Below are 11287 nucleotides of genomic sequence, written 5' to 3' on the forward strand. Positions count from 1 at the left end.
GACGGTAGTGACGCGTGTTGCCGGGAGCATGGCGGACGCCGGTTTGCGCCGCGTGGTTCCCAGCGATCTTTATCCCCTTGTGCTCGGCTTTCTGCGCGATAACCAGCTTTCGGAGGTGGCAAATAAGTTCGCCAAAGCGACAGGCGCTGTAAGTCCTGGATTTGGTATGGTGGGCTGGGTGGCAAGGCCTCAGGCCGTGTCTTGCTTCGGTATCCGAGTGAAGTCTTGGGGTCGGCCGGCCCAATGTCTACGAGGCCCATTGTTCTGAACTGTCGGGGATGACTATCCACGGTGAGCAAAGTCTGGGGCCTCGGCGCCTCTTGTCTCACCGGATCCGACCAGGTAGCGCCGAGTCTTGTTTTCTCTGCTGCCCGGTAGTGGCGGCAGCGTGCTACCCGCGTGGCTCAGATCACGTGCTAGCAGTGTGCGGAATATATAATGTAGCAATCCCAGTGGAGCTTAATTTTGTTGCCCAGAAACCCTGGAAAGAGTGACACACAACTGTTACTTTAGTTACACCAATTTAGGATGTTTCAAAGAAACACTTTACTTGTAATCGCAAAATGACCAAGAAAGTGAAAAGTGTTATCCATAGGAAAAGTCACTTGGGTGGTAGGTCTTTTAAGGTGGTAGATTTCTTCTTTATAATAGAATGAGGTTGCACAAGGAGAGGATCCAGCCAGCATCCTAAAGGATTCAATCTGGGACAGCTTGCCATATGATCTCACATAATTACCTTTTTTTTTTTTTTGGCCAATCCTAGGCTTAAACTCAGGGCCTGGGCTCTCTATTGAACCTCTCTCCAAGGCTAGTGCTCTGCCACTTGAGCCACAACACCACTTCAGCATTGTCTGTTTTTGTGGTGCTGAGGAATGGAACCCAGGACTTCATGCGTGCTAGGCAAGCACTCCACCACTAAGCCACATTCCCGGCCCTTATTTATTTATTTTTGAGACAGTGTATTGTGCTGTGTAGACTAGGTTGCTGTCAAACTCACAGTCCTGGCTTCAGTTCACACCTCTGTTCCTCAGCCTGACAATTTGATATATTTCCCAGACTAGTTTTAAACTCTTGATCCTCTTGTCTCAGCCTTCCAAGTAGCTGAGATTGCATGTGCCACTGCTCCTTGCTCCAGAAAAGCAATTCTTTTCTGTATACATATCAGTTTAGGATTTGTTTTTGTTTTTTGTCTTTTAGCTTGCCTGCAGGTTTTTGTGTGTTTTGTTTTTGTTTTTGGTGCTACTCCTGGGGCTTGAACTCAGGACCTTGGTGCTGTCCCTGAGCTTCTTTTACTCACAGGTAGTGCCCTCACAGCTCCACTTCTGGCTCCCTCCCCCCCTCAGATTAACATAATTTTATTAAAAAGTTTATCAGACCAGCCTGTGGCTCACGCCTGTAATCCTAGCTACTCAGGAGGCTGAGATCTGAGGATCATGGTTCAGGGAAGTCCATGAAACTCTTTATCTCCAATAAACCACTCAGAAAACTAGAAGTGGTACTGTGGCTCAAGAGGTAGAGTGCTAGCCTTGAGCTGAAGAGCTGAGGGACAGCTCCCAAGCCCAGAGTTCAAACCCCACAACTGACCAAAAAAAAAAAAAGTGGGGCTGGGAAGGTGGCTCAGTGGTAGAGAGCTTGCCTTGCATGTATGAGGCCCTGGGTTCTATTCCTAAGCACCACATAAGCAGAAAAAAGCCAGAAGTGGCACTGTGGCTCAAGTGGTAGAGTGCTAGCCTTGAGCTGAAGAGCTGAGGCACAGCACCCTGGCCCAGAGATCAGCCTCTCAAGACCAGCAAAAAAAGAAAAAAAAAAGTTTACTTCAAATTTTGTAAGTTTAACTGGCACTAGTGGTTCACACTTGTAATGTTACCTACTCAGGGAGGCTGAGATTTTTTTTCACAAGGGCAAGAGTAGAGCTATGGCCCAAGTGGTAGAGTGTTAGCCTTGAGCAAAAAGCTCAGGGACAGAGCCCAAGCCTGAATTCAAGCCAAATGGTTCAATTGCCCCCCCCCAAAAAAAATTAGGCTTATAACTGCTTAGTGACACTTAATGAAAGATTAATGCCCCCCCCTTCTTTTCTGCAGACACAGCAGGATGCCAATGCTTCTTCCCTCTTGGACATCTATAGCTTCTGGCTCAAGTAAGCCTCCCCTATCCCAGTTGGGCTATTTTCTTCCTCCAGGTGGGCTGGGCTGTCTGTGTTCCTTGTTTGAGAAGGTCCCAGTTCCCCAGAAGTTAGCCTAATTTACATCAGCAGGTCTGCCAAGGCCCCAAAGCGGAAGTTACAGACAAATGGGCCAGTGACTAAGAAGGCCAAGAAGACCTCATCCAGTGACAGCAGTGAGGACAGCAGCGAGGAGGAGGAGGAAAAAGCTCAAGGCTCTCCACCTAAGAAAGGTGGTAAGGAAGGGCAAGAGGATTGGATATGGTGATTCTCGGGTTTGAATATGCCACCTGCCCAGACTTTTTGTTTTGGTTGGTCATGGAGCTTGAACTCTGGGCCTGGGTGCTGCCCTCAGCTCTTCAGCTCAAGGCTGGTATTCTACCACTTGAGACACAGTGACACTTCTGGCTTTTTTATGGTTAATTAGAGATGAGTTTCATGGGCTTTACTGCCCAGGCTGGCTTTGAACCTTGTTCCTCAGATCTCAGCCTCCTGAATAGCTAGGATTACAGGTGTGAGCCACCAGTGCACGGCTTTAAAAAAAAATTCTACTGCTCGAGTTTGAACTCAGGGCTAGAGCATTCTCTTTTAGCTTTTTTGTCATGGCTGGTGCTCTACCACTTCAGCTTCTCCTTGACTTCCAGCTACTTGCTGGTTAATTGGAGAAAGAGTCTCACAGACTTGCAGGGTGCCAGTGACTCACCTGTAATCCTAGCTACTCAGGAGGCTGAGATCTGAGGAACAAAGTTCAAAGCCAGCCTAGACAGGAAAGTCCATGAGACCCTTATTTCTAGTTAACTACTTTTCTCCAATAAACTACTAAGAAAAAGCTGGAAGTGGCATTGTGGCTTAAGTGGTAGAGCACTAATCTTGAACAAAGAGAGGTTCAGGGACAGAGCCCAAGCCCTCCCCCGCCACCCCCCGCCCCCAAAGTCTGACTTTTCTTGGGCTGGCTTTCAACTGCTATCCTTAGATCTCAGCGTCCTGAGTAGTTAGTATTACAGGTGTGAGTCAGTGGCACTGGGCTTTACATGTTTGATTCTTACTGGGAATTGTGCCTTTTTTTTCTAGCTGTAGTTACTAAGCGGGCCAGTCTGCCTCAGCATCCTGGAAAGGCTGCAGCTAAAGCTTCAGAAAGCAGCAGCAGTGAAGAATCTAGTGATGAAGAGGAGGAGGAGGAGGATAACAAGAAAAAGCCTGTCCAGGTTTGTAGCGCTGGAAAGAGAGGTGGCTGTTAAGGATTTGGAAAGGAAGAAACCTAAAGTTATCTTCTAGCTATGGTCAAGGGGTGATGGTAGCTGTTCAGTAGTCAATTATAGGAAATAAAACTTAGGAATTTTCATGGAGATATAGAAATTTGAGGTCTGGGAAGACGGTGTGAAGCTCCATATCTAAAGGAATTCATCCCTTCTACTTTGAGAGATTTGGATCCCCCTCCTCCAATCATGGGGCTTGAACAGTGGGCCTGGATGCCGTCCTTGAGCTTTTCTGCTGAAGGCTAGGGCTTTAGCACATTGAGCCACAATATCACTTGATTTTCTGGTGATAAGAGTCTTGAAGAGTTTCCTGCCTGGCAGACTTGACCACAGTCCTAAGATCTCAGTCTCCTGAGTAGCTAGGATTACAAGTGTGAGCCACCAGCACCCTGCTAGAGGTTTAAATTCTTTAGGGGTACTGTTTAGGACTCTAAAAACTAGTGTTTTGTTGGGAGTTGTTGATGGGCCACAGTAGGAAGAGGGCCAATATATCAAGTGGCTGAATTTCTTGTTTCTTATGAAGAATATTTTACTTTTGCCATGTTTTGTCCTATTTGGGTTTCAATCACCTGTAATGCCCCACTAGGCCCCTAAAGAATACAAGGAGCCCAGAATGCCTTTTGGGTATCTTGAAACTTGCTGATTCCATTTTTAAAAAAATTTTTTTTTAAAATAGTTGTTTTTAATATTTGTTTTAAACAGAAGGGAGTTAAACCTCAAGCCAAGGCAGCTAAAGTTCCTCCTAAGAAGACTCAGAGCTCTGAGTCTGATTCTGATTCAAGCTCAGAGGATGAGACACCAAAGAACCAGAAGCCAAAGACCACACCTAAGACAGCTAAAGCTCAGCCTAAATCTCCAGGCAAACCAGGTATTTCTGATCTTCAGAGAATAGGTTAGCACCATATCATTTTTGGACTGCTGTTCAACTTGTTCATTAGGTACTAGGAGGAAATGGTAGTTTATTGAACTAAAAGTTTGGGATATTTATTTTAGTCAGTTGTGGGGCTTGAACTCTGGGTCTGGGCGTTGTCCCTCAGCTCTTCAGCTCAAGGCCAGCACTTTACCACTTGAGCCACAGCTTCACTTCTGTTTTTTTGGTAGTTAATTGGAAATAAGAGTTTCATGGACTGGGCTGGGAAGGTTGCTCAGTAGTAGAGTGCTTGCCTTGTATGCATGAGGCCCTGGGTTTGATTCCTCAGCACCCCATAAGCAGAAAAGGCTGGAAGTGGTGCTGTGGCTCAAGTGATAGAGCACTAGCCTTGAGCTGAAGAGCTGAGGGACAGTGCCCAGGCACCATAGTTCAGGCACCATGACTGGCCAAAAAAAAAAAGAGTTTCATGGACTTTCCTGCTGGCTTTGAATTGCAATCTTCACATCTCAGCTTCCAGAGTAGTGTCCTTTTTTGTTTCTTTCTTTTTTTTTTTTAAGGAACACTTTCAATAAGTGACAGGATTATACAGTTAGATAAGATAACTGTCATTGCAGCAAGTAAAATAACATTGAGACTGGATATTGCTGTGTAGCCCAGGCTAACCTTGAATTCATAGATTATACATAAATACAGTCATGCTTAACCTAAAAGTAGCTAGTTTTTCTTTGTCTTTGTGTGTGTGTGTGCTCCAGTGCTCCAGTTCTGGGGCTTGAACTCATGGCCTGGGTGCTGTCCTTCAGTTCTTTTGCTCAAGCTACCGCTTGAGCCACACCTCCACTTCTGGCTGTGTGTGTGTCTGGGTGGGGGTGGAGGGACAGTTTGTGGGGCTTGAACTCTGGGGGCCTGGGCACTATCCTTGAGCTGAAGAACTCTTTACCACTTCAGCCACAGCTTCATTTTTGGCCTTTTTGTGGTTAATTTAACATCAGTCTCTTGTACTTTCTTACCCAGGATAGTTCCTGGCTTTGAATTGTGATCTTCAGATCTTAGTCTCCTGAGTAGCTAGAATTTCAGGCTGAGGCACTGGCACTGTGCTTAGGTTGTTGCTGAGATAAGGTCTTGCTGACTTTGCCAAACCTGGCCTCAAACTCAAAATGTTTCTATCTCTACCGAGGTTGATGAGAAAGCCCTCAGACAAGAGCATATTTAAATGAGTTGTATTGTTTTTAGATAGTAGCAGTTTGATAGGAAACTCATTCTTTATTCTAAATAACCATGGTATTCTTCTTTATGGGTTGCTCAGTAGCTAAAATGGGTAGATTCAAATTCTGTGTTAGTAGAAAGATTTTCATGGTCCTCTAATTTGTCTTAATTCTACTTATGCTGTTTCTTTTTTTCATAGGTCTGCCTGCTCAAGCAGCACCTAAAGTAGCCAATGGCAAAGCAGCCAGCAGCAGCAGCAGCAGTAGCAGCAGCAGCGATGACTCAGAAGAGGAGAAGACAGTAGTAGCAGTCTCCAAAAAGGTCTGAGCCATAACCTCTGTCAGTGATAGAAGCATATAATGTGTGTATCTCCATTCCCTAGCAGGATTGTCTAGGTCACCATTTTCTGTTGATAGTCAACTTTTTCTCCAATGCAGACTGTACCTAAAAAGCAAGTGGTGCCTAAGACTACAGCGAAAGCAAGTGTCAAGCCTACCCAGGAGAGTTCTAGCAGTGAAGAGTCCTCTAGTGAAGAGGAAGAACAGCAGACAAAACCCTTGAAGAAAAAACCAGGTGATTGGACATGAGGAGTCAAGCTGCCTGACTTCTTCATAGAGCTGCTTGCTTGTTCTCATGATGTAACAACTAGCTTCTCCCAGCATGAGGAATCTAGGAGCGCAGGGAGGAAGCAATAGTGGATGACCTCTACAAATAAGTGAATGAGTTAGTAGTTCTAGTCCACACTCAAGAGAATTCTGATTCTACAAACAGCATCGAGGAAGTTTATATACTCTGTGTTTTTCTGGGGTCAAACACGGCTTTGCGTATGCTTCACAAGTACTGATCTTCTGAGCTATATTGTGGGTTGTGTCTGTGTGTGTTGTTACTGGTGCTTGAACTCAGGATCTCCCCTTCTCACTTAGCTTTTTTGCTCAAGGCTGGCTATCACCAGCTACGCTTTCAATTCCAGCTTTTTGGTGGTTAATTAGAGAAAATTCTCTTGCATTTGTCTGCCTAGATTTGGGCTCCAACTGGGATCTAGGATCTCAGTCTCCTAACTAAGATTACAGTTAGGAGCCATTGGCTGTATGTGTGTGTGTGTATTTGTATTTGTGAAAAAAATTTTTTTTTGTGTGTGTGTATGTGTATATATATATATATGTATATGTATATATATATATAGAATATATATTTAAATAACCACATTTTTCCTTTTTAAATAGGTCCGTACAGTTCAGTTCCACCGCCTTCTGCTCCCGCACCAAAGAAGTCCTTGGGAACTCAGCCTCCCAAGAAAGCCATGGAGCAGAAACAGCCCGCAGAAAGCAGTGAAGACAGCAGTGAGGAGTCTGGTGAGTCCCAAGGATGCAGTTTACCCCTGTCACTCTGGAGGAGGGTGTGTGGGATAAAAGAGAAATCCTCTATCTCTCCACTGCTTTTGGCTTAAGACAGGGCTAAGACATTGTGTCTGCATTCTTTCTGAGGCTCTCCTAGTTGGGTTGGGATTCTGGACTCAGAGTAATGCCACAGATTCTCTCTAGATTCAAGTTCTGAGGAAGAAAAGAAGCCTCCAGCTAAGCCTGTCATCTCCAAAGCAGCTCCTGCTAAACCTCCAGCAAAGAACGCGGCAGAGAGCTCTTCAGACAGCTCAGGTAAGGCATACACAGGCCTTCAGGGCAATGGAAAAGTTTCTCCCTTTGGCAGCTGCTCCAGGGTTTTCCTGATTCTTGAAGCTGTCCGTTCTGTCTGTTCTGTCTAGATTCTGACAGCTCTGAGGATGAAGCTCCTGGGAAACCAATCAGTACCACCAAGAATTCCTTAAGTAAACTAGCTGTTACTCCCAAGCCAACTACAACTAAGTCAGCTTCGGCCAAGCCAACTGCAGCCAAAACAGCTGTAGGCAAAGCTGCTGCAACTCCTAAGCAACCTGCAGGCCAGAAGCCTCTGACCCGAAAAGCTGACAGCAGCTCTAGTGAGGAGGAGAGCAGCTCCAGTGAGGAGGAGAGGACAAAGAAGACTGGGACTACCCCTAAGCCTCTGCCTGCCAAAGCAGTAGTATCCTCTCTGCCTGCCAAACAAGTTCCTCAGGGTAATGGGGACAGCAGCTCTGAATCAGACAGCTCCAGCAGTGAGGAAGAGGAGAAGGTGACACCTAAATCTTCAGTTAAGAAGACAGCAGGAGGTGGAACCCCTGCCAAGCCAGGATCTACCAAGACAGCCCCTACTAAGCCAGCCCCTGCCAAGAAAGTGGCTGCTGAAAGTAGCAGCAGCTCTTCCTCAGATGATTCCAGTGAGGAGGAAGAAGAGAAGCCCAAGGGCAAGAGCACTCCAAAATCACAAGCCCCCAAAGCCAATGGCACTGTAGCAGTGACTGCTCAGAATGGAAAAGCAGGCAAGGACAGTGAGGAAGAGGAGGGAGAGAAAAAGGCAGCATTGTCAGTGTCCAAGCCAGGTCTGTATACTGAACACTTAACCCTCTGGTTTTGTTCCCCAACACTGTAGGGATACACTCTTGGGGAATGCAGTAGACGAAGGAGACCCACCCCTAGGCAGGGAACCCAAGAAGAACAGAAAATTGGTCTGTGTGTGTGTGTGTACACGTGTGTTTACAGGTGTGTACTGGGACTTGAATTTAAGGCCTTGAGTTCTCAAGATTTTTTTGCTCCTGGCTGGTGCTTACCTTTTGAGCCACACCCATAGGGGAGCATTTGTTGGAGAGGAAGTTTCAGAATTTGCTGCCTTGGGCAGCTTCAAACCAAGATCATCAGATTTGAGGCTTCTGAGTAACCTGATCCACTGACTCCTGCCTGACTTGCTTTTTAAGGCAGTGGTTCAATATGAAGCCTAGCAGGCTTTGAATTCTCGGTCCTCTTGACACATCCTCCTGAAAGCAAGTATTATGGGTGTTTAACATCATACCTGGCTTCTGTGTCTGGCTTTGTTTTGTAGGTTCAGGAAAGAAGCGGAAGCAGAATGAGGCAACTAAGGATTCAGAGACTCCTCAAGCCAAGAAGATTAAGATCCAGACTCCTAACACATTTCCAAAAAGGAAGAAAGTATGTTTTATGTTCTCAGGAGGTAGCCCTTTAAAACAAAAGAAAAATCTAGGAGTTGGAACATGTTCAAATGGTAGAGTGCCTGCCTACCAAGCACCAGGCCCTGAGTTCAACCACAGTAGTAACCCCCTCCTCCCCCCAAACATAACAAAAAATGATAGGGGCTGGGAAGGTGGGTCAGTGGTTGAGTGCTTGTCTTGCATACATGAGGCCCTGGGTTCGATTCCTCAGCACCACATATACAGAAAAGGCTGGAAGTGGCACTGTAGCTCAAGTGGTAGAGTGCTAGCCTTGAGCTGAAGAGCTCAGGGACAGTGCCCAGGCCTAGAGTTCAAGCCCCATGACCGACCAAAAAAAAAAAGGCAGAAGAAAATGAAAATTTTAGGTTCATTATGACGCCTTGGCCAGACCTGATACCCTACATGTGTCACTAAGATGTGAAGTGACTACAATATCTTTATTTCCTACTTTATTCTCTAGGGAGAAAAAAGGGCATCTTCACCATTCCGACGGGTGAGGGAGGAGGAAATTGAGGTGGATTCACGAGTGGCAGACAACTCATTTGATGCCAAGGTGAGAAAAAGAAGATATCTGCCATTTCTTTGGTGGTGGGGCTGGGAGATGCCAGGGTTGTTTCAGGATGTCTTGAGCATGAAATAGAAAGATAAGGTGACAAGACCCTCTCTGGCATTGTCCTTGTGTATTAACTGCACTTTTCCTTACTAGCGAGGTGCAGCTGGAGACTGGGGTGAACGAGCCAATCAGGTTCTGAAGTTCACCAAAGGCAAATCCTTTCGGCATGAGAAAACCAAGAAGAAGCGGGGCAGCTACCGGGGAGGCTCCATCTCTGTTCAGGTCAATTCTATTAAGTTCGACAGCGAGTGACCTAAGGCTACCCCTGACAAAGCAAGGGTGATAAGGGAGGCCACTCACCTGTGGTGGACCTAGGAACTCTGCTCCGTTAGTGGAAAGTCTTGGTATGAACAGAAGTTCAGAGTAGGTCCTAAGACTTTGCAACGTAACATTCTCTTCGGTCCTTTTTTATGTTCCAAGTTTTGTACAGATTTGTTTTTGAGTGTCAAGGACATAGTAAGAAGAATGTTGTTTTTTAAGAATCTGTTCTAGTTGTCATTCTCTTCTTCCTGTTCTGTGAAAGTCCTCATACTGAGAAATTTGTATATTTTATATTAAATAATTTCTTATTAATTTTTGTTGTGATTTTCAGAGGTGGACTCCCACACATAAAATTTAAGCAATTAAATAAGACATAGTAAATAATCCCATATAAAATTTTATAATTAGGAGATTCTTCCTGCGTGAATGCACATGTCTATATTTTATCCCTCTTTTCAAAGCCCTGGTGAGAGACAGTTTTAAAGACTGGTTAACGTATGTGTTTATATCTGTTAAGCATGCACTATCATCCTCATTTGAGTATGGGACTAAAGTTTTCAGCCAGTGTGGACCTACAACTTCGGGGATAAAAGTTACTGTTTTTGTAACATTTTGCCCTGTAAAATGCAGATAATTTGAGTGTGTGGAAGTCATGGGTCAGACTGAATATTTCATTTTCTGCAGTTTTGTCAGTGTTACATAATGTTTGCAGTACATCTTTTGTTTTTAATTTGAAGCAAACATTAGTACCGTTAAAAGGCATTTTTCAGTGACTTGACATGCTAGTGGTATACTGAGGAGAGGATTGGATCTTTTGTTGTATATATGATCCAGAACAAAATCCCATTGATTTTTTTGTGAAAAGTGCATTTCACTTCGTATTTATCTGTTGGTAGCAGTGATGACACAAAATTGATGAATTCCTTCTACCTGGTTGGGTATCACTGACAAGAATGTAGGGAAAAGAACTGTACTATAATTAAATCCCTGATCCTTAGTAGGAATTAGATTGGTTGTATTAGGTGGATTCATTGGTAACCTCTATGTGTTCGTAGAGGTAGAAAGAATTTTACAAAATTGTAAAATTTCAGTAGAGTTCGATTAGGAGAGCATTCTAATAGGATTGCTGCGTTTTTAAGTTAGCACTGGGAGCTAATCCATGGGCTCCCCTTCAGAAGCCTAACTAACAGTGAAATAACAATAAACAGCAGGACTGGGGATAGCTCAGTGGTAGTATGCTTGCCTAGTGTTTTTGTGAGGTTCTCTGAATTAGACGTCTGACTATTAAGCTTAGCCAGAGCAAAGGGGAGGGAAGAGTCTAGTTTTTGAGAGCATGGGCTGTCCCTGTATGTGGAAGTATAGGTCTTAAGAGCTTCCCCTAGTTTGGATTCCACACTTCTAAATAACCCTTATAAAACCTGGTTCTTTGTGTAACTACCTTGAGGAAGAAAAGCACCCTTCATGCTGAGCTGACCTACGTGTTTCAGTCTGCATGGTAAAAGTTTTACATCTGATTACAAAACAATAAACTGGTTTATCATGTGTGTTGGGAATTTATTATTATTTTATTTTTAGCTTTTTAATTTTTTTTTTTTTTTTGGTCAGTTGTGGGGCTTGGACTCTGGGCCTGGGCGCTGTCCGTCAGCTCTTCAGCTCAAGGTGAGCAAGCACTCTACCACTTGAGCCACAGCACCACTTCCGATTTTCTGGTGGTTAATTGGAGATAAGAGTCTCATGGTCTTCTCTGCCTGGGCTGGCTTTGAACTGTGATACTCAGATTTCAGCCTCCTGAGTAGCTTGGATTACAGGCATGAGCCACTGGTACCCAGCTGGAAATTTTATTATT

General features: G+C 44.7%; 1 protein-coding gene across 3 annotated transcripts; it reads left to right on the forward strand.

The window, feature by feature from the left end:
• Nolc1 (nucleolar and coiled-body phosphoprotein 1) lies at window positions 1-10983 on the forward strand. 3 transcript variants are annotated; one of them, XM_013017809.1, is made up of 13 exons: window positions 1-148; window positions 2082-2137; window positions 2252-2397; window positions 3233-3366; window positions 4120-4285; window positions 5691-5812; window positions 5929-6064; window positions 6715-6843; window positions 7033-7143; window positions 7251-7943; window positions 8441-8547; window positions 9028-9120; window positions 9274-10983. In XM_013017809.1, the coding sequence occupies exons 1-13, from the start codon at window positions 29-31 to the stop codon at window positions 9430-9432; spliced, it is 2172 nt and encodes a 723-aa protein (XP_012873263.1). In that variant the 5' UTR covers window positions 1-28; the 3' UTR covers window positions 9433-10983. The 3 variants fall into 3 exon arrangements, with proteins under 3 accessions (XP_012873263.1, XP_012873265.1, XP_012873264.1); XM_013017811.1 differs by having other exon boundaries at window positions 2252-2394; XM_013017810.1 differs by having other exon boundaries at window positions 2255-2397.
• The last annotated feature ends 304 nt before the right edge of the window (window positions 10984-11287 follow it).

Source organism: Dipodomys ordii, unplaced genomic scaffold, assembly GCF_000151885.1.
Source record: "Dipodomys ordii isolate 6190 unplaced genomic scaffold, Dord_2.0 Scaffold36, whole genome shotgun sequence".
In the NCBI taxonomy this organism is placed as follows: domain Eukaryota; kingdom Metazoa; phylum Chordata; class Mammalia; order Rodentia; family Heteromyidae; genus Dipodomys; species Dipodomys ordii.